We start from the raw sequence: 22,860 nt of genomic DNA on the forward strand, positions 1-22,860 counted from the left end.
TATTATTTTGTTTATATAAATATATTTAATTAAATTAAAATAATCAGTAAATTTCTCTCGTTTGAAATCCATTAGTCCATTAGCTGTACTGTATATATAAGCTAAATGTAAATAATAATAATAATAATTATTATAATAGTTTAGTTTTATTTTGTTTTCATTATTTAAATTACTGTACATTTGTCTAAAATAATGACAATTGAAAGTTTGAATTTAATTTAGTTTAACTATTTTGTTGTTGTTGTTGTTGTTGTAATTGTTTTTAAATTTATTTTAAATCCTATCTTTTAAATATAATTTAACAGATGTTTTTAAGTGAAACATTTTATATTTAGTAAAAATTATTAAAATTTTATTTAATAAATATTAATTTATATTATAATTCCAGATTTAATAGTTAATTATTATACTATTTTTATTATTATTATCTAATAGTTAGTACAAATTTAGTATCATTATTATTATTAGTATTATTAATGATAATAATATTATTGTAATATTTTTTGTTGTTGTTGTTTTATAATGATAGTATTCAACAACAAAAAAAATAAATTTATCTAAATTAAACCAAAATTGGTTACAATTAATTTATAATGCAATTAGTATTTTTTGTTGTTGTAATTTTATTTTTTAACATTAGATATATATTTTTTATTTTTATTTATTTATTTTCATTCAAGTGTGCCTTAATTATCATTTTTTATATATATTTATTTAACTAATTATGTTAAGACATGAATACAAAGTGAATCATTATTTTTTTTAAATATAATTTATATATAAAGTACATGATATATAAAAAATTAAATACCAACAAAAAAACTAGAAAATTATTAAAAATAAATAAAATAAATTATTTTATTATTAATGGTAACATATTTTTCATATATTATATATATATAATGGACATTATTTTCTTTAATATATGATAATTAGCATCTAATTTGTATTAATATTATTATTATTATTAGTATTTTATTAAAACATATAACGGTAGACATTATATATATATATATATATATAAATATCTATATATTATGTAAATTGTATCAAATAAACAATAAACATTATATCAATAAATATTTATTATAAATATAATAATAATAATAATAATAATAATAATAATAAACATAACCATTAAAATTATGCTAATTTTTATTATATATATATATAAGATAGTAAATTACATAATAAAATTGTATATAAATTTTTAGTTTTTTTAAATACTAAATTATAATTTTAAATATCTAGTATACAATGTAACTAAAAGAAACCTAAATAATACATTAAACAGATAGTTATACTATACATATAGATAATATGATAATTCATATATATATTAATTGAATAAAATCTAATATAATAATAATAATACATTTTATTTATTAATTATTATAATTACTTACTGAATCCAAATAATTCAAATTATCCATTGATTTATTATACAGTATATGGGATTTTTTCTGTACATTTTTATTATATATATATATAAATATATATAATATAATAATTGTATTATAATGATAATATTATTGTTATATTATTAAGTAAGTGATGGAGAGATACTGTGATGCGGACACACAATAACACACTAACACACAAAACACTAGCGATTAGATAAAGAGAGAGAGAGAGAGAAAAAAAATCTAAATATAGATTAAATTAAAAATAAAACACAAAATTTAACAAACAATTTGTTTATATACTGTATTTTAATATATATTATATATAGCTATAATAGTAGTTGTATTTGTTTGCCATCGACTGCTAATGATTGCCAAACATTAATGACTAAACAAAATATCATTAATTAGTTGTCAATGTTTTTTTTATATATGTTGGCTATGATATTACAGTACATTAAATAGTATAGACATTACTTGAGAGTCATATTATTATTATTATTATAAAGAAAATCTTGAAATATATTTGTGATATCAATTGAAGACTGAATTTTTTGCTATACATTAAAACACACACAGAGTCAGTCAGTTTATATATATATATTGTATATACAGAATATTCTGTATATATTGAAAAATCTATATATAAGTCTCTCTCTCTCTCTCTCTCTCTCTCTCTCTATGTTTAAGTCGGTTTGATTTTGCTTATGGAGTTGACTCAGTCGTCTCCGGCGCCGATAGTAGTAGTAGTAGTTGTTATGTAACTTACTGTATGTCAGACCGTTTATATGGTATATATACAGTATATATACTGTATATGTATTGATATTGAGAAATATATATATATATTTGGTCAACACTTGTGCGCACTCACACATCAATAGTTGTCTTTCAATATATCTTATAATATATAATATATAATATATAATATATATATATATATATATATATATATACTGTATATATATATGCCATACAATACATTACTGTACTTTCCATTTATTTTATTGTAAAAACAAATTTATTTTAGTTTTTTTTCGGCTATGTATGCAATGTATCCCATAGAAATTCAATAAATTGAAACCCAAATAAAAAACTTTTTAAATATATATTTAACTTATATAAAAAAATATATTCAACAACAACAACAAAAAACTTTTATAGATTTATTTTCAATCAATCAATGGCACCGACAAATCGATTGGTTCACGAAATGTCTACACAAATAAAAATATAACCAAAAAAAAGTTTTATTTTATTTTATATTTTTTTGTTGGTGTGTGTATGTAATGTTATTTCAAATTTATTTTCCCATTTTATACCCATTTAAAATGTATTCTTTGCGCATTTTTTATATCAAATAATATTTTTTGACATTTTTTTTATAAATTATTTATATTTTGATTTAAATTTATAAATTGAATAAGATTTTTGATTTGATTTTTTTTTAAAAAAAAATTATTAAATACTAAAAATCAAGTTTAGTTTTATAGAGTAATAAATATTTTAATGACATTTTTTTGTATAAAAATAAAATTGTATTTTATTATAAAAATTTTATATAAAAGAATATTTTTATAATTCAAAAATTATTTTCAAAACATATATATATAACAAACAACCAAAAAATTTTTGATAAATTAATTAATTAATTATATTATTATATTATTATTACCAAAAAATTAGTAGTTATTCTGCATTCTTAGCCCATGAAATAGCTTTCAATCAAAAATAATAATAAATAAATAAATATATGATATATTATTATTGAATATAATATAATAATAGATGCTAAACGATATAATAGATTTTTATTATTATATTTTCTGAAAAATTTTATATATCAAAAACAATTATTTCATATAAAACTATTTATCAAAACAATATATATATATATATATACAGAATCTAATAACATAAATAAATAACTATAATATATATATATATAACTTAATAAATAAATCATTTTTTCAGAAAAAAAATTAAATAATAATATATGATTTATAATAATGTCTATTATTTTATGATTTAAAACCCATTTATATATATATATACAGTTAGACGGCAGTACTTATAGCGGAAACATTAGGACAACATTGGGTGGCGTCGGACGCAATATATTTGATTGTCTATCAAAACTTGGTTTGAATCCTATATTTATATCTTCAGTTGGAAACGATAGCAATGGTAAAGCCATACTCCGGTGTAATGATTTAAAAGTGAGTTTTTATTTTATTTTTTTAGTTTTTAGTTTAAAAAAAAAAGTTTTTTAGTATTTTATACTAAAACATTGTCTACTGGTAATTACTGGTGATTATTATTATTATTGTTTTACATGACATTTGGTTTATGGGGTTTATTATTATTATTATTATATTGTAGGGGAAGTGGGTACATTACGGGTATCTAAGTTTGTCTAACCTTCCTTATGTAAACCAAACACTCGGCAATACACCACTTACCTTACGGTTTTGACTCTTTTAGTGATAACTTATAGTAATGCGTGGCTTAGGAACGAGCGGTTTCCTATTTATTCTACTCTGACCAATTAATTCTTTAGCCCAAATAGGTTTTGTCCCCCAATAGGGTCTGTCACCCAAATAGGGTCTGTCACCCAAATAGGGTCTGTCACCCAAATAGGGTCTGTCACCCAAATAGGGTCTGTCACCCAAATAGCGTCTGTCACCCAAGTAGGGTCTGTCACCCAAATAGGGTCTGTCACCCAAATAGGGTCTGTCACCCAAATAGGGTCTGTCACCCAAATAGGGTCTGTCACCCAAATAGGGTCTGTCACCCAAATAGGGTCTGTCACCCAAATAGGGTCTGTCACCCAAATAGGCTCTGTCACCCAAATAGGCTCTGTCACCCAAGTAGGGTTTCAGATCCGTCTAGGGTTTCAGATCCGTCTAGGGTTTCAGATCCGTCTAGGGTTTCAGATCCGTCTAGGGTTTCAGATCCGTCTAGGGTTTCAGATCCGTCTAGGGTTTCAGTCCCGTCTAGGGTTTCAGATCCGTCTAGGGTTTCAGATCCGTCTAGGGTTTCAGTCCCGTCTAGGGTTTCAGATCCGTGTAGGGATTCAGATCCATCTAGGGTTTCGGATCCGTATAGGGTTACAAGGCCTGGAAGGACCGTGGGCCTGGAAGGACCGTGGGCCTGGAAGGACCGTGGGCCTGGAAGGACCGTGGGCCTGGAAGGACCGTGGGCCTGGAAGTACCGTGGGCCTGGAAGGACCGTGGGCCTGGAAGTACCGTGGGCCTGGAAGGACTGTGGGCCTATAAGGACCGTGGGCCTATAAGGACCGTGGGCCTATAAGGACTGTGGGCCTATAAGGACCGTGGGCCTATAAGGACCGCGGGCCTATAAGGACCGTGGGCCTATAAGGACCGTGGGCCTATAAGGACCGTGGGCCTATAAGGACCGTGGGCCTATAAGGACCGTGGGCCTATAAGGACCGTGGGCCTATAAGGACCGTGGGCCTATAAGGACCGTGGGCCTATAAGGACCGTGGGCCTATAAGGACCGTGGGCCTATAAGGACCGTGGGCCTATAAGGACCGTGGGCCTATAAGGACCGTGGGCCTATAAGGACCGTGGGCCTATAAGGACCGTGGGCCTATAAGGACCGTGGGCCTATAAGGACCGTGGGCCTATAAGGTACACTAAGAGCCGTCCGTTAACGGATACGGGGTCCGGAGTTCTCATAATAAAAATATTTACTTACGTAATAGTTGTTAGCTGTCCGCGTAGTTGTGGATAGGTCCAAAGGCGTCCCTTAAGATGTCCAAACAGTTGATTCGCGATGACAAAGTAAACACACACACAAAGTAATATGCAAATACTTTTATTAATTCACTTTAAAGTAATACACGTAGTATGACTCCAAATGGAGAACTGATTTTGGTGTCTGAGAGACACCTCTATTTATACTAAAGTGTACGTGAGGAGAAAGTGTGTCACATTGAGTCAGGATTTAATCACTATTAAAACTGGGAGTTTACTATTTAATTTTTTCTATAACATTTTAGTGCATTATTTTAACACTCTATTTAACACAAAATATTGGATAAAGTTTCCTTAAAAACAAGGTGTTTACCTTTAGGTTTTTTGTAAAACATTTTAGTGCTGTTATAAATTTTTAACAAATAAAAATAAGAATAATTTTTGAAATAATTTTTCAGAGTATAACAAATAAAATACCCTTACAATATATCCTTGACTTCAATATAAAATTATTTAATGTTGAAATATTAGTGTATATAAGCATTTGTTTATTATAGGGAAAGTTTTCAATAATTTAGCTTATGTAATAATTATGTTTTTAATTATTTAAATAAAAACAAAACTATTTTGCTGATTTGACCCACTATTGCAATATTATATATTTTATATAAATAATTTAATGTCAAAATATCAAATAATAATAATAATAATAAAATATCTATGCAATATTTAGGATATATATTAATAGTAATATATATATATATATTATTTAAAATTTATGCATCATAAACAACAAAATATTTATTAATATACATTTTATTTATAAATTTAATAAAAAACATAAAACAAAGATATATTACAATAGAAATTACTATTAAAAATATTATATTAGTTTAATTTTTTTTTTGTGGAAAACTATTGTTACCATTAATTTTTTAGTTTTTTTTCTTCAATAAAAAATTAAACAAACTATTATTAGCAAAAATTTACTAATTTTTCCATAATTACACTAATTATATACTAAAATTAATATATCAATATTTATAACATATTTATACATTGGTATAAAAACATTTTTTTGTTAATTTCAATAATCTTCAATTTAGTATTTAGTATATCATAATCAATATAATGATAATGATGTTAATGCATAATAACAACAACAAAAACAATAATTACATAAAAAATTAATATCACACACACACACATACATACTCACAAAAATAAATACACACACATACAAACACATACACACACATACACACACATATACATACATGCACACACACATACACACACACACACATTCACACATATACACACACACACACACAATTTTTTTTTTCAATACATTACATATAATTAAAAAAAATAATTCTGTATATTATGTAATAATAATATATAATATCTATATATTTCGTGTTATACTATACTAACTATTAAATAAATAGCTAACAAAATACATAAATGTAATGAATTATATATATATATATATATATACAGTATATATAACTTCACTTATATAATAATGCTCTACTAATAACTATTTTTTTATTTTTAATTTTTTTTAATTTTCATTTTATTATTATTATTATTATTATCTCACAGAATCCCAATGGTATAGAAATATCAGATGAAATACCGACCTCTTCGTGTACTGTCATTGTCGACGGCAACGGTGAATGTCGACTAGTGGTCGGCGATCTCCGATGTCATCAATTAATTACTAAACAACATGTAATTTGTATTTAATTATTTTATTTTTTTTCATAATTTTATTATATATATCTATATTATACATATGTATACATATATATATAATTTACAGTATATATATATATAATAAATTTAATATCCATTTAGCGTTTTTTTTAGTAACTAACTAATGTTGTTAACTAATGCTTAAGTAATTACATTATATTAATATATATATTAATATATGATATCATGATATCTCATAAGTACTGATAAGTATAAGTATTATATATTAATATATATATATAAAAAAATTATGCTATAATTTATTTTATTTATTTTTTATTTGTACAATTGATATATGGATACAGTCTAAATTTTTGTTGTTGTTATTTAATAGTAACTATTTATCATTAATAATATTTTAATTATGATATTTACTAAAAAATACTAATAATAATGATATACACACTAATATTTAAAATGTATAAATTGTTTGGTAAATATATTGCAAAAAAATATTTAGTGTACTATATATTGTTAATTATATATTAATATATTTTTTTTAAAAATTTATTTGGTGAAAAATCAATTATAATTTATATAAATAGATATCACAATTTGTTGATGACATCAAAATTGCACCGTTAGTTATAATTGACGCTAATATACCCATTGAATCGATGGCCTATGTATTGGATGTGTGCTCAAAATATACCGTTCCCGGTAAGTAGTGTTTTGAAATTTAATTAATTATATAATAATAATAAATTAGTATATATGATTTAATAGCAAGTATTTAACTATATATATATATATATATTTTGCACTATATATATAACTAAAAAATTGCTATCAAAAACATGTTGTTTTATATATATATATATATAAGTAAATTGCTATCAAAATTAATTAATTAATTAATGTGTAATAAACTATTATTTACACCCAAAAAAACAGAGAGACTAATTGTGCAAAAATTGTTGGTTAATATTATTAATTAATTAATTAATTAATTATTTTGTGGTTATTATTATTATTATTATGTGTTAAACTTGCGAAAAGTGTGTATGTCTTTCAATGGGTGATGACTTTGACTTTTTCAAAGGCATTGTTGAATCGTAGGCATCACTATTGGGTTGTCTGAAAAAATATATGAATAAATCATATAAAAAATAATATATAAGTAAATAATTTTAATAAACATTTTTTTGGTGTGTGGTTTGTTATAGTTAATTGTTAATTATAATAACAATATACTAATAATTTTTTTTAATTAATAAATAAAATAATGATAATAATAATAATATATTTTAATGTGATAATGAAATTATAAGCAACAATAATTTGGGTGCAAATTGTAAAAAAAAATTAAAATTGTAAAGCGATTAAATTTTTTTTAATTAATTAATATAAATCATTAATAATTACTTTCAATAATAATAATATCATATATATTAATAAAATAATATAAACGTTAAATAAAATAAAAATAAAATTGATAATATTAAATAACATATAGAATATTAAAACATTTTTTTAATTTTTTTTGTAAAATAATAACTAATCCATTAATAATAATAATAATAATAAAAATCATAATTCATATGATAATAAACTTTATCAATAAAAATAATAATAATAATGAAAGGGTGTGCACACTATGTGTTTCATAATAATAATAATAATAATAATGGCATGAATTAGTTTTGAATGGAGGTGTGGTATATGGGACGGGTAGACAATAATAATAGTTAAATGTTTTTATTATTTTGGTAGACATTTAATATATGGCATTTAATAATAATGATATGACAATTAAAAAAATCATATATATATCAAAAAAAATAAAATTGGGTCTAAAACCTGGGCTGCATATTGTAGACCAAGTTTGTCAACTTTTGTTTGCGCTGTCGGGTCTTAAATGTTTCATACAATAGCATTAGGCCGGCTAACAGGTGCAACACATTGGACAGTATGCATACATAGAAGGCCCAATCCAGATGGTTATACATGGGATACATAAGCCACGATCGGTCGGAATGCATTATACAGAATACTAGCCAACCCAGGAATAAGGGTATTGCTATATATATGTGTGAAAAAAACAAACAAATATATCAATTAGTTTTATGGATATTATTATTATTAATGTCCTATTAGGTGTGTATGTGTATGTGTATGTGTATGTGTATGTGTGTGTGTGTGTGTGTGTGTATGTGTGTGTATGTGTGTGTATGTGTATGTGTATGTGTATGTGTATGTGTATGTGTATGTGTATGTGTATGTGTATGTGTATGTGTATGTGTATGTGTATGTGTATGTGTATGTGTATGTGTATGTGTATGTGTATGTGTATGTGTATGTATGTATGTATGTATGTGTGTGTGATATTAATTTTTATGTAATTTTTGTTGTTGTTGTTGTTATTAATATGCATTAACATCATTATCAGTATATTGATTATGATATACTAAATACTAAATTGAAGTTTTTATTGAAATTAACAATTTCATCTGATTTTTGTATACAATTGAGATTCTGTGAGATAATAATAATAATAATAATTATTATTATATGAAAATTTTTAAAAAAAATTATAAATAAAAAAATTAGTTATTAGTAGAGCATTATTATACTGTATAAGTAGTTATATAATACAGTGTATATATATAATTCATTACATTTATGTATTTTGTTAGCTATTTATTTAATAGTTAGTATAGTAACTCACGAAATATATAGATATTATTATTATTATTATTATTACATAATATACAGAATTATTTTTTTAAAAATTATATGTAATGTATTGAAAAAAAACTAATTGTATATATATATATATGTGTGTGTGCGTGTGTGTGTCTGTATGTATGTGTGTTTGTATATGTGTGTGTCTATATGTGTGTGTGTCTGTATGTATGTATGTGTGTGTGTGTCTGTATGTATGTGTGTGTGTGTCTGTATGTGTGTCTGTATGTGTGTCTGTATGTGTGTCTGTATGTGTCTGTATGTGTCTGTATGTGTCTGTATGTGTCTGTATGTGTCTGTATGTGTCTGTATGTGTCTGTATGTGTCTGTATGTGTCTGTATGTGTCTGTATGTATGTATGTGTGTGTGTGTATGTCCAACACACTTACCGGCGCAAACTTGCATCAAAAATGCCGACCCGATTACGGCTACGACATACCGGTTAAGAAAATGCATTATAGTTACACTGATTAAGGCCAGCGATAGTACCGAAAATATCAATGATATGCATAGCATTCCCTGGACAAACATAAACCAACCTAGATGCAAATAAAATTAATTAATTAATTAAAAAAAATAATAATACACAATATTAGAAATTATAATTTTTTAAATAAAAAAATTATAACTCATTATATACAGTAAAAACCATAACAAATCAATTACTTGATTTATTTGATATAATAATTTAATACTGTATTCAACCAACAAAAAAACAGTAGTAATTGACATAATCTCTCTCTAAATATCATAAATACATAATAGTTATACTAATAATAATAATATACTGTATATACCAGTAAAACACAGATATCTTATCAGTGGGGGGGGGGAAGTCATATACTATTGATAATTGTTGTTATTGGGTGTGTTGGCTGGTTGGTTGGTTGGTAGGTATGATTTGGTGGTGTTATCATATCTCTATATATACAGTATAATATTGTATATTAAAACCGTTTTTTGTGACCAATTGTCATTGTAGTAGATAACCGACTATAAACCAATTGGTGGGGTGGGGTGGGGATAACCGGTATAAATTTTTAATCAAATTACCCGGTTGTAGCCAATCTCTAATGTTCTGGTACTTGGAGCTATAGATCCAGTGACAACCATTGAATAGTTCATCATATTGATAGGGTGGGTGCCTATATATATAAATATATGCATATAATCAATTAGTTAAATAAATACAATAATCAATTAGTCAAATAAAAAATTTTATAGATATTTTATAGACTATTATTATATGATATATTAATTAAATTTAATTTATGGCTACAAATAAATACTAATCATATATAATAGATGATAGATAAATGATATTTTTTAATTAAATTAAATATCATATATATTATATAATAAATAATTCTAGACAATAATTAAAGTTTAATAAAGTGTTATATATATATATATAATATTACTTATTTACAGTATATGATTAACACAACAACAATAACAACAATAATAATAACAAAACTTATTATCAAATTACCAAATATATCATATAAAATAGATTATATATATATATATATATATATATATATATATATATATATATATACTGTATATATATACCTGTAATGGTCGAAACAAAAATCCCAGAGACCTATTGATACAACAAAACATAACAACAATTAAATTAAATTTTTTATATTAGCTTATAATTTACTAATAATTAAAACAAACAACAAAAAAGTTATCTATTATACGGTATATAAAAAAAAAATAAATACTAACCGAGTCTAACAAAATTTTTGTACGTATATCTATGAGATGATAGCCAATAGGGACTGGCAAACGATATGATTAGGGTGACCAATGCGGCCAATGCTACATAACCGGAGGCCAGTAGGGTATACGATGTTTTTAGACGATATTTAGGCGGTATATCATCGCCGCTCATACGACTGCTGCCACCGCTAAGACTTGACATTATTATCGGTTATTATTATTCACTGGTTATTACTGGTGTCCAAACAATTTGATTGCCTATTAAATAATGTGAACACAAATTGATTGATTGATTGATTAATATAAAATTGCATTTAATTTTTTATATATATATATAAAAAAATCACAGATAAATTTCTAAGTAATATATATATACTGTATATGATGTTATTATATATGCCTAACAAACATAATGTATATAACAAATATAATTTTTTTGGGTGAACGCCCCACCCTATTGGATAGACTGCCATCATTTTGCATGCCTATCCCTATCCCTATGCTATGTACAGTATATACTGTATTGTATATATATATAGTATTACTAGTAACTACTAATAAATTAAACTTAAAACTAATAAACATTTTTAATTTTTTTTTTTAAAAAAATTATAGTAAACTTATTAACAATATTATACATACATATTGTGTGGTAAAACACTTTTTTTTGTTTAGTTGATAACCAATATTATTAACTTTTACCGTACACTATATAAATACATACAAAATGTAAAATGATTTCAAATAAACATTGTTTTTGAAGCAAAAATTAAAAAAAAAAAGTTATTGGGTATACATGTGCGCAGGACAGTTACCTGGAGAGAGCTACCTGTCCCCATAAATACAGTAAATGTAATAGTAATATACTGTACAGTATATATACAGGTATAATACACACACACTTGCATTGTATGCCCCAATAAATTATGTTGTCTAAAAACTTAATATATATTTTTTGTTGTTGTTGGGTAGTATTATATATGATATAATATTTTCATTTATATTATTAATATATAGATTGATATATAAATTGAAAATTAATATATATTTGTTGATATGCTATAGATATAATATTTAATGATATCTACAATTTATTATCAATAAAAAATAAAAATCTAATATAAATGCTAAAAAAATAATATATATTAATTTTTTTAAGTTTGTAATTTTATTTACAATAATTTATTATTATTAATAATAATATTTTTTGCTAGTATTTTGTTTAAAAAAAACTTATAAATTTTTAAACATAATTTTCCCCCCAAAAAAATAATTAGTTTAAATATTGTTATATTTTAACTGTACATTTGATTTTTATTGATAATAAAACTTAAAAATAATTTACATTAATTTTTTTTTAATTGTACTTTTAAAAAATTAATTATCTATATTAATAATTAACTTAAACAAGTAAATACCGGTATCAATTAGTTTAGCAATTGATTAAATAGTAAACATATGTTATTATTTAATTAAAAATATTTATGTATTACATAAATTAATATTAATATATATACTGTATATTATATAATATAAAAAAAATAGTATTTATGGTAAAATTTTGTTTTGTTTATTAACTTATATTAATTGTATAAATTAGTATACAATGAATATGATTTGAAAATATATTCAATAATAGTATATACAGTATATTATTGAATATATTTTCATAATTATAATAAAAAAACAATAATATATTCAATAATAATACAAACATTTAAACACCTCTCGATAATTGTTTGTTATATTATATAAGTTATATATATATATATATATATATATATATATATATATATATATATATATATATATATATATATATATATTATTGATTAGTTTATAAACTTGTTTTATTTTTTGTTTCACATAACCACACACACACACACACACACACACACACACACACACATAAAGATAACAACAATTTTTTTAAAAAAATATTTATTTTAATCTACTATTGCATAATAATAATAATAAACAATTATCTAAATCATGGATATGTTTAATTGTTTTGTTTTTTAGTTAGTTAGTTAAATCATATCATATCATATATATATCATACCTGTATATACATTATAAACATATATATTATAAAAATAATGAACTATAGAAGCGTATAAATGATATCAATTATATACAATATTTTTTTAATATGTATACTAAATATATAAAGTTTATATACAGTATAGTATATTATATATATAGTAAAATGTCATATTTGTGCAGATCATATATATTATATAATTAATTTTAATCGCTGGTAACCATAATTTTTAGCATATATATATACAGTATATATACAGTATATATATATTAATATATGACAACTGTTGCGCAAACCTGGAGTCAAGTAATTTTGTTGTTTGACATTCAACACAAACACACAGCAAAATAATAGTTACCAAAAAAAACATATAAAGTAAACGATCTATGAATGTAATGCATTAGTGAATCTCTGAAAAAAAACATTACTTATATTATATAATTTATATGATATATATATATATATATATACTATAAGTTACTAACTATACTACAGGTATACTAACTATACCTATATATATCTTATATGATTTCGCAACTGATTATTCAAATGACATCTACTTTTTTTTTGAAAAGTTTTTTGTTGCCTTAACTACTAATTATATAATATAACTATAGACTATACAGGTATTACAGAGAGAGAGAGAGAGAGAGAGAGAGAGAGATACAAAATTGTCTTTTACTTAGATATACAGGTATATTGATATATAATACATAAATATACTGTATATTTGTTGCACAACTCGTCAAATGTTTCGCAGCAAACATACTGACAGTATATATATAGTATTTAGTACTGAATTATATATTAGTTTATATATATATATATATATATATATATATATATATATATATATATAAAACTATTATTTCTAGTCTTATTTTTTTTGGTGTCGGTTTGTTTGACTGCTGTTTTGTCATTAAATATCATTGTGTTGTTGTTGTTATTATTATATCAACAGTTATATTGTATATGTTTGTCAAACTAAACAGTTATATACATACAGTTATACTGTTTATCATATTATATATCATATTGTATATAAACTATTAAAAAAAAAGTTATTACCTATTATTTTGTTATTATATTGTTGTGTCACATATATATTCTGTCATAAAAAATATTATTTGATTGTTATTATTCATAACAGTATATTTATAATATATTCTTGACTGTTATTATTATTATTATTATTATATTATCGCATATTAATAATAATAATACAATTTAAAAAAAATATTAAATAAACTAACACATGTTTTTAATAATAATAATAATAATAATTAAAAAATAATTATATTTTTAGTTAATTTTATTTTTTTTGTGTTGTTGGCCTCTAATTTATTTATTTATAAAAGTATTATAAATTATTATTATTATTATTATTATAAATTTGTGTATCAATAGTGAATCAATAACTACTATATAAAACACTACTATTACTACTACTACTACTACTCTGTGTTTTTTATAATTCAATGAAAAGCTGTTTTATAAAAAATAATAATAATTTGATTTAATTAATAATATATATATATATATATATAATATGCTTATAATTATTACAGTATTATAAGGTAGTTAAACACTACACACACACACATACAGATTATTATATATATATTTTTGTTGAAAAATTAAATATATGTGTTTTATAAAAAATTAAAATAGTAATCGTATATTAACAACAACAACAACAAAAGTTTTATATATCAAAATTATAAAACAAATTAATAATTTTTATTAAATATCATTTTATTTTTTATTTTATTTTTTGTGAAACATTTCACAAAAAAACATATTTAGTTTATTCAAATACAGTACAAACATTTCCCTATTTAAAAAAAACTTGTGTTGTATTGTAATAATAATAAAAAAAATTATATTGAATCAAATATTCTTGTATTGATTTATATATATATATATATATAATAAATTATTATTAATATAATAATAATAATTTGTTTGTGTGTTTCATATTGTGTTTAAAAAAATATATATTTTAATATTTTCTAATAATAATTATTATTAATATTCATCAATAATATTATTTACAAAAAACTATTGTATTATTATTATTATTTTAATAATACAAATGCAACAACAAATCAGATTCAATAGTGATAATTATCATCATTATCAACAACAACAACAACACGATAATAGTTGCTATAATAATAATAATAATAATGATTATTATAACAGAATCGATAATAATACCATCGATGACGATAACAGTCATAATAATAATCATAATAATGATAATAAAAATTTATTAATTATTGACAACAATTATTTATCTGTCAAACCTAATCATCATCGGTATAACAATACGACTACTATTACTGCTAACAACAACTATACGACACTTAGCTGTTGCCAAACGGATATTAACTTAATAGATACCATACCTACTGATACTACTACTACTACAGTTCCCCCTCATCCTCATCCTCATCATCATCATCGACAACATCATCGGCCTATGAATAACACCAATAGTAGTAGTGGTGGTGTACTGTACTCTACTGGCATACAGCCGGCTGCGACAGTAGTGGCCACCAGTGGTCATCAGCCGTTGTTGACACTAATGAAAGATCCTAATCATCATCATATCAGTAGTAGTCATCATAATAGCGATAAAGGTGTCGTCGTTGTTGTTGACGACAGCAGCAGCAGATCCAACAACAGTAGATCCACTGATGATTATAAACAGAAACGCGAGAAGAATAACATCGCTGTCCGCAAGAGTCGGGAAAAAGCCAAACGACGACTGAAATTGAACGAAATTCGTATCAATGAACTGATGTCCGAAAACCAACAGCTGAAGAATCGGGTCGAAGTGATGGCCCGAGTGGTCGGTGGTTTGCGACTATTGTTGACCACTTTTGGTTACTCCGAGTCACGAATCGATACGAAAGTTACCGAAGAATTGTTTCCCAATAACAACAACAACAACAACAAGAAATGATTGTTTGATTTATGAGAAAATTTTTTTTTTAATTATTTATTTATTTATAATTAATTAATTAATTAATTATCTATTTATTGTTAATGTTGTTTATTATTATTATTAATTTTTTAAGTTATTTATTTATATTTAAATTTTAAATTAATTATTAATACCTCTCACTATTATAAAAAAAAGCACAAATTAATTGATACTGGTAATTTATATACGTATATATATATTAATAATATATATATAGCTTAATTTAATTAATTTATTTTTTGATTTAATTATATATTAATATTGATTTTTAAATGAAATATAATATATATAATAATGTTGTTGACTTAAAAAAATGAATTTTCTATTAAATAATCTATTTTTAAATTTTAATAATTATGTACATAATCTCTACATAAAATTATTATTATTATTATTATTATCATTAGTGATGTTATGCTGTTATTGCTTAACAAAAGTCATGTAATTTAAATCCCTTAAAGATTTATCTCTCTATATCTCTCTCTCTCTCTCTCTGTCTATATATATACAGTATACCGGTATATATATATATATATATATATATAATATCATAATTATAATGAAATATAATATTGATTTTTATTTCTTAGTAGTTTAAAAATAACTTCATTTTTTCATATATTATTAATATATACATAAATGAAAAAGTTTTACGTAATCATTATTTGATAAACACATATATAATATATAATATTAAAAAAAATATATATTAGAAATCATATATTTTGCGAAAATACTCTATAATTTTATTAAATAATATAATATATAAAATATTTTGTCATTATTATCAGTGAAAATAATAATAATAATAATAATAATAATAACAATAAAATTGAGTTAAATCAAAAAATCAATTTTTTTTGTTTAATAAACCGATGACTTATCATTTTTTTTGGATAAAAATTTTATTTTATAATAATAATAATACTGTAATTGATATTATTTTTATTATGATTATGATTAGCATTGAATATGATGACGTTAATATATTTTATTTTTTTTTTTGATAAAAATAATAATCAAAAATCAATTGAAACACTCATTTTTAATTTAATTAGCAATTTTTAAAAAAATAAAATAATAATAATAATTGCTTAGCAATAAACAAAAAAATTACTAAAAATGTTGTTTAATTAACACAAAATTAAAAACTAATATTAATTTTTTAAATTTAAATTTTTTATTATTATTCATAATTTGACGATATTATTTTAAGGTATTATTGAGCATTTAATTATTATAAACAATATACTGTATATATATAATAGATATTGTTTTTTAATATTATATTAATATTAATATTATTTTAATATTAAATATATTGAATTTTTGAAAGTAAATTATTTTTAACAAAAAAAAATAATTAATTAATTAATTAATGTTTGTTAATCGCTAAATGTTAACTTTTTTTATTAGTCAAAAAATTTATTGTGAGCTTAATTATTATTATTATTATTAACAATAATATTAATTTATATTATTATAAATTAAATTACAATACATGCAGAATTATTATTATTGTAATTGTATTTACAAAATTATTGGGGGGCGGGGGCGGGCGGGGAGCTATACAAAAAAATTATAGCTTATCATTAATAATTTCACAAAAAAAAACACAATTGTTTGTGTGCACAAAAAATCTAAAATAAAATGAGATATTTGAGAGATATTATAAATTTATGAGATATATTGTATATAATTATATAAAAATTATAAATTGTTTTTTTTTAAAAATATATATAAATTATATATATATATATATATATATATATATATAAAAATTAAGAGTGCATTAAACATATGATAATTGATTTTACAGTTTTTTGTTGTTGTTTTGATATACAGTATAATATTTTTATGAAACACATATATATAGTTATTAATAAACATATATATATAAAATTGTTAAGGTATCTCAATATTTCATATTAATATATATATATCAATAGATTTTATCATTCAATCATTGAATTGTTTTTTTTATATATAAAAAAGGACGGAATAATTAACACATTCAATATTACAGTAATAATAATAATAATAATCAATGGGTTTAATCAATCAATTTTTAAAAAACCTATTAAATATTATCTCAATTAAATAACACAACAATATTACTAATAATTGGTATTAAATAATTATTAACTTTAACATTGATGGGGGGGGGGGTTATCAATCATATCCCGTCCTCCTCCCACTCCCCCACACCCCCACTAAGCCTTGATGTTTGTCGGCTCCATATTAAACATCTGTTGTTCCCGTTTGAGCTCTTTCTTGTAAAGTATACGGCTTTCGGCCCAAAACAATATGGCCGACATCCACTCGAAAAAGACGCCGACTACGGCCAGACCGTAGCTCCAGGACAGGAAATTGTGGTCGTGATCGGGCATCCAATCACGATCGTCGCCTCTAATACCGAATATTAGTACAGCTATTGTCGTAAATAAGGCTATAATTTACAAAAAAAAAAAATTATAAATCAATCAATCAATCGGGTAATTATTCGGGTATCTATTGGTGTCAATCAATCAATCACTTACCGGCCAAAAACATTGTAATCGATAGGACTTTCATTGCAAATATTTCCCGATCGATAACAAAACATAGCTGAATGGCCAGTACGCCGATACAGGCGACCAACAAAAATATGAAACCAATTGTATATAAGACTTGGGTGGCAATGAAAAAGGCTATAATAGATATATAATAGATAAGAGAAAAAAATATAATTAATTTTTTAAAAAATATAATTTTAAAAACAATTATATATTCAAATCAATTAATATTAATAAATATATGATATCAATATATATAGATATAGATAAAATAGGGGGTATATTATCATCAATATTACATGGCATCAATAGATGTCTAATAGTATAGTATTCGTCGGCAAATATCCACCGGCAACCCGAATAATATTTGGTCAGATCGTAGTCATCGGGGTTATGATAGGATCGGAAACATGTTTCCCATAGACCGAGCTTAACAAAATTTGCACCGTATAGTCGCCGATCGGAGGCCAGCCAATTGGGCGTAACAAACCCGATAAGTGTCGACACGGAACAAATGGCAGTGACCACTAGGGCGGCGATACGGGCATCGGTCATACGGTGGCGTTCAGTCATTATTATCGGGGGGTGTGAGGGGCTATCGGCTAACTATTAACTATCGGAAGGTTCGGACGATTTGTTGTGAATTTTTTGGTTGTTTTTGGCTATACTTTGAACACATTTAGTAGTGGTAGTCGTATTAGTGGACGGGATATCCCACATACACACACATACATACATACACACACACACACACAGACAGATAAACACCAGTTATTATTATATAATCATCAGTATTATTATTATTATGACTTTTTTTTGGGGTAACCTGTAGGTGAACTATCACCTATTAAAAACTACAGGTGTATTGACGACAATAACAAGAAATTATGAGTTTTTCAATAGGAAATAGTCGTCGACTTCATGGTTGAGACGACAGTATATTATATATATATATTTTGAACGCCTTTTCCAATACTCGCCATTCATCAGTAGTACCAGTGTTTGTATAGATTTTTTATATATATATATAATTCAAACGTAAAAGTATAGGTAAAGCTATAGCACAGGTATATAACCGACGCCCTAAAAACGTCTCTCCCTCTCAAAGAGAGAGAGAGAGAGAGAGAGAGAGAGAGAGAGAGAGAGAGAGAGGAATACCTGAATGGCTTATTCCACTTCTCTCATGAGGTATTCCTCTCTCTCTCTCTCTCTCTCTCTCTCTCTCTCTCTCTCTCTCTCTCTCCCAGACTATCCCTATCCTCTCATTTCASACAACAATTTAATGACATTTTAAAACATTTTTAWWAATTTAATGAAAGTATTTAATGCAAACAACATAAACACTAATAATAATAATAATAATAATAATTGCTATTARCAATTAATTGCGCTAAAAAGTTAATACATTATAAAAATCATATAATAGTTTTATTTACTAAAATAATAATGTAATAAATTATATTCAAACTAGAAAAATCTGTGTTAAATATGACATATTTTATATATTTTTMAAAAATCACTGGAAATATATGTGTGTTATACTGTATATTGTAATTAATATCACTATTAACTACTATTTCAAAGGGCATACGTAACTAGTTTTCWATGTTTTTTTTACTAAATGTAAACATGAAATATAATATTTTTAACACACAATTTAAAAAATAATTTTTAAAAAATAAATCGAAATAAAATTGATATCTCTCTATATATTGATAGCTATTGATAAATATATGTTAAAAACGGGTATTTAATATAATATATAAAGTAAATTATTGTATTGTTTTATCTATTTATCTTTATATAGATATATATATATATATATATATATAATATMTATATATATATAAATTTATAACACATGTATTCACACTTTATTTTTTTAGTTGAAACAAAAATGACATTTTATATATSAWTTTTTAATTGACAATCATATGATATGATATAAATGACAAAACAATTATCACTTAAATACAAACAAAAAACCAATCACTYTATRAAGTGATACCATTAAAAAAATTTGATCCCTGAKCTATATCAKACTAATAGATATATATATATATATCWTTGATATCATATTATTTAAGGGAATGGTATGTATAAACTACTACTAYTATTATTGTATACATACGGGGCTCCAGAAAGTCCAATAGGAAGGCATAGTCTTCATCGAAAAGCCATTTACAGCCCCTGAACTCCCGATCGTATAGATAGTTGACATCCCTGAACGTATAGAAACAGGCCTCCCATAGACCTAACTTTTCAAAACGTTTTATCGGTTGCCKATTATCCGCTACCAACCAGTTCGGGGTCGAAAAGGCTACTATTGTTAAGATTGCCGTTACAAATGTAAAAATGGCCGCATAGGTGACCGCACGGACCGACGTTACGTCCACTTTGTGGACAAACTTTCTCATAAAGTCTGTCATAATTATATCATTATATATAAGCAGTGATTTTTTTGTGACCACAATTGTTACCCGAAATTAATAATTAATTAATTAATATTTGTATCAAAATTCATTGGATTGGTGTCGACACACAAACCAAAACAGTTTTTTGTCGCAACACTTATAATAAAAAAAACTTATTATTAATTATTATTTAATTAATTAAACCATATTTTTTTATTTTGAAAAACTTTTTTTTGTTTGTTTGTTATTGAATACACTAATCAATTGTCAGAAAATTTTCTCCAAAATATATATATATATAATTTGATAACTTTTTTGATGAAAACATTSACAAAAATCTGATTATTACATATCATATACCTGTATATTAATATATGAAAAAAACATATCATTAAATAATAATAACAAAACAAAGATTCACACCTTTATTACTACTATTTTGATTATATAYATAAAAAAAATCCAGTGAATGAAATGCACAGCCATTTGAGAAAAATATGGCATTTATTGCGATGCCTCCTCTCAGGTGTATGACGTCAACCCTCAATATATACCGACATACCTGAGCCATGAGTTATTTTATATAATATATATATATTGGRTTAGCACTGTTAGCTTTTTTWAAAAAAAAAAGTTTACAGGTATTGGACACCAGTTTATATTTATTTATTTTTTTTATATATAGCGCTAAACTTTTTTTTTCAATTTAGTTATCAAACTTTTCAAACAAATAAAGTTTTCAATTTAAAATTATTGGGATATAATTAACTAAATTAAAATTAAAAAATTAAATAAAATATTATCAATAAAATGTTATATAACTTATGATATGATAATGTATTAATATTATTAGTTAATATTAGCCTAAAAATTAAGTTAAAGCACTGGTATATATTTTTATACTACTGTACACTATACTTATACAGTTAATAACTATTACACAGTTTATAATTTTTTATATATATTTTTATGTCATTTTAACCTGGATACAAATAACCAACATTATCATTATTATAACATATAAAATTAATAATTTATTGTTTTAACTAAATTATAAATTAAATATATCTAATACAGTAARTAATTATTAGCTAACTTAAAAATGTAAAAATTTGTATTGTTMTTAAGTTTTAATAWAKTTTATTGTTATTGTTATAAARTWTATATTAAATTTTTAATTAAATAATTTTAATWAATTAATTAATATATTTTTTTGAACACAATTATAGTTTGGTACGAACCAACCGATCGTAATATTTGTCATAAAATTTTTATGACTAATAATATCGACAATAATAATAATAAGTTAACCATTGATTATAAATCATTGTGTTTTATGTCACCTAATTATTATGAATTATTTGAAATATTTCGACATTTATTTCAAAATGATAAAAATATCGGGAAATATTTGACCGAAAATATCGATGATTTAGGTATTGATTTATTAATTGAAAATTCAACAAAAATGTCGAAACAGATTATYAGGAAAACACAATTGTTTCATACAATTGTCGTAACTTTGGGAAAGTTTGGSGTTTTAGTGGTAACCAAAT

General features: G+C 23.5%; 4 protein-coding genes across 5 annotated transcripts in view; 2 read left to right on the forward strand and 2 right to left on the reverse strand.

Annotated features, from left to right (window-relative positions):
• The window catches only part of LOC128959109 (pseudouridine-5'-phosphate glycosidase-like), a gene marked incomplete at its 5' end in the record, with an annotated part of 30,527 nt that extends 22,687 nt beyond the window's left edge, over positions 1 to 7,840 (forward strand). The window contains 4 exons of the mRNA XM_054305052.1: positions 3,461 to 3,622; positions 6,731 to 6,859; positions 7,429 to 7,543; positions 7,778 to 7,840. Coding sequence (XP_054161027.1) covers positions 3,461 to 3,622; positions 6,731 to 6,859; positions 7,429 to 7,543; positions 7,778 to 7,821 — 450 coding nt within the window. The remainder of the gene's footprint in view (positions 1 to 3,460; positions 3,623 to 6,730; positions 6,860 to 7,428; positions 7,544 to 7,777) is intronic.
• LOC128959136 (uncharacterized) lies at positions 7,806 to 12,029 on the reverse strand. Its single transcript, XM_054305078.1, has 7 exons — positions 11,942 to 12,029; positions 11,306 to 11,557; positions 11,144 to 11,174; positions 10,622 to 10,713; positions 9,958 to 10,107; positions 8,684 to 8,903; positions 7,806 to 7,960 (listed from the first exon to the last, which is right to left on the reverse strand). The coding sequence occupies exons 2-7, from the start codon at positions 11,499 to 11,501 to the stop codon at positions 7,867 to 7,869; spliced, it is 783 nt and encodes a 260-aa protein (XP_054161053.1). The 5' UTR covers positions 11,502 to 11,557; positions 11,942 to 12,029; the 3' UTR covers positions 7,806 to 7,866.
• Positions 12,030 to 15,780: 3,751 nt separating this feature from the next.
• LOC128959110 (CCAAT/enhancer-binding protein gamma-like) lies at positions 15,781 to 16,501 on the forward strand. The gene is made up of 2 exons (XM_054305053.1): positions 15,781 to 16,277; positions 16,492 to 16,501. Exons 1-2 carry the CDS (start codon positions 15,829 to 15,831, stop codon positions 16,499 to 16,501), a joined length of 459 nt encoding a protein of 152 aa, XP_054161028.1. The 5' UTR covers positions 15,781 to 15,828.
• A 2,020-nt stretch (positions 16,502 to 18,521) lies between these two features.
• LOC128959138 (uncharacterized) lies at positions 18,522 to 21,324 on the reverse strand. 2 transcript variants are annotated; one of them, XM_054305079.1, is made up of 3 exons: positions 21,022 to 21,324; positions 18,876 to 19,025; positions 18,522 to 18,784 (listed from the first exon to the last, which is right to left on the reverse strand). In XM_054305079.1, the coding sequence occupies exons 1-3, from the start codon at positions 21,317 to 21,319 to the stop codon at positions 18,549 to 18,551; spliced, it is 684 nt and encodes a 227-aa protein (XP_054161054.1). In that variant the 5' UTR covers positions 21,320 to 21,324; the 3' UTR covers positions 18,522 to 18,548. The 2 variants fall into 2 exon arrangements, with proteins under 2 accessions (XP_054161054.1, XP_054161055.1); XM_054305080.1 differs by lacking the exon at positions 21,022 to 21,324 and adding an exon at positions 19,190 to 19,857.
• Between the last annotated feature and the right edge of the window lie 1,536 nt (positions 21,325 to 22,860).

Source organism: Oppia nitens, unplaced genomic scaffold (assembly GCF_028296485.1).
Source record: "Oppia nitens isolate AA-2021 unplaced genomic scaffold, nextdenovo-longstitch-racon4-pilon3 scaffold41_pilon_pilon_pilon, whole genome shotgun sequence".
Taxonomy (NCBI): Eukaryota; Metazoa; Arthropoda; class Arachnida; order Sarcoptiformes; family Oppiidae; genus Oppia; species Oppia nitens.

Coding starts and splice junctions, on each gene's coding strand:
- LOC128959136 (XM_054305078.1), bottom strand. CDS start 11,501: ATGTCAAGTCTTAGCGGTGGCAGCAGTCGTATGAGCGGCGATGATATA. Junction 10,714..11,143: donor TTTTGTTTCGACCATTACAG/GTATATATATAC, acceptor TTATATATATAG/GCACCCACCCTATCAATATG. Junction 10,108..10,621: donor TAGAGATTGGCTACAACCGG/GTAATTTGATTA, acceptor ATTTGCATCTAG/GTTGGTTTATGTTTGTCCAG.
- LOC128959110 (XM_054305053.1), top strand. CDS start 15,829: ATGAATAACACCAATAGTAGTAGTGGTGGTGTACTGTACTCTACTGGC.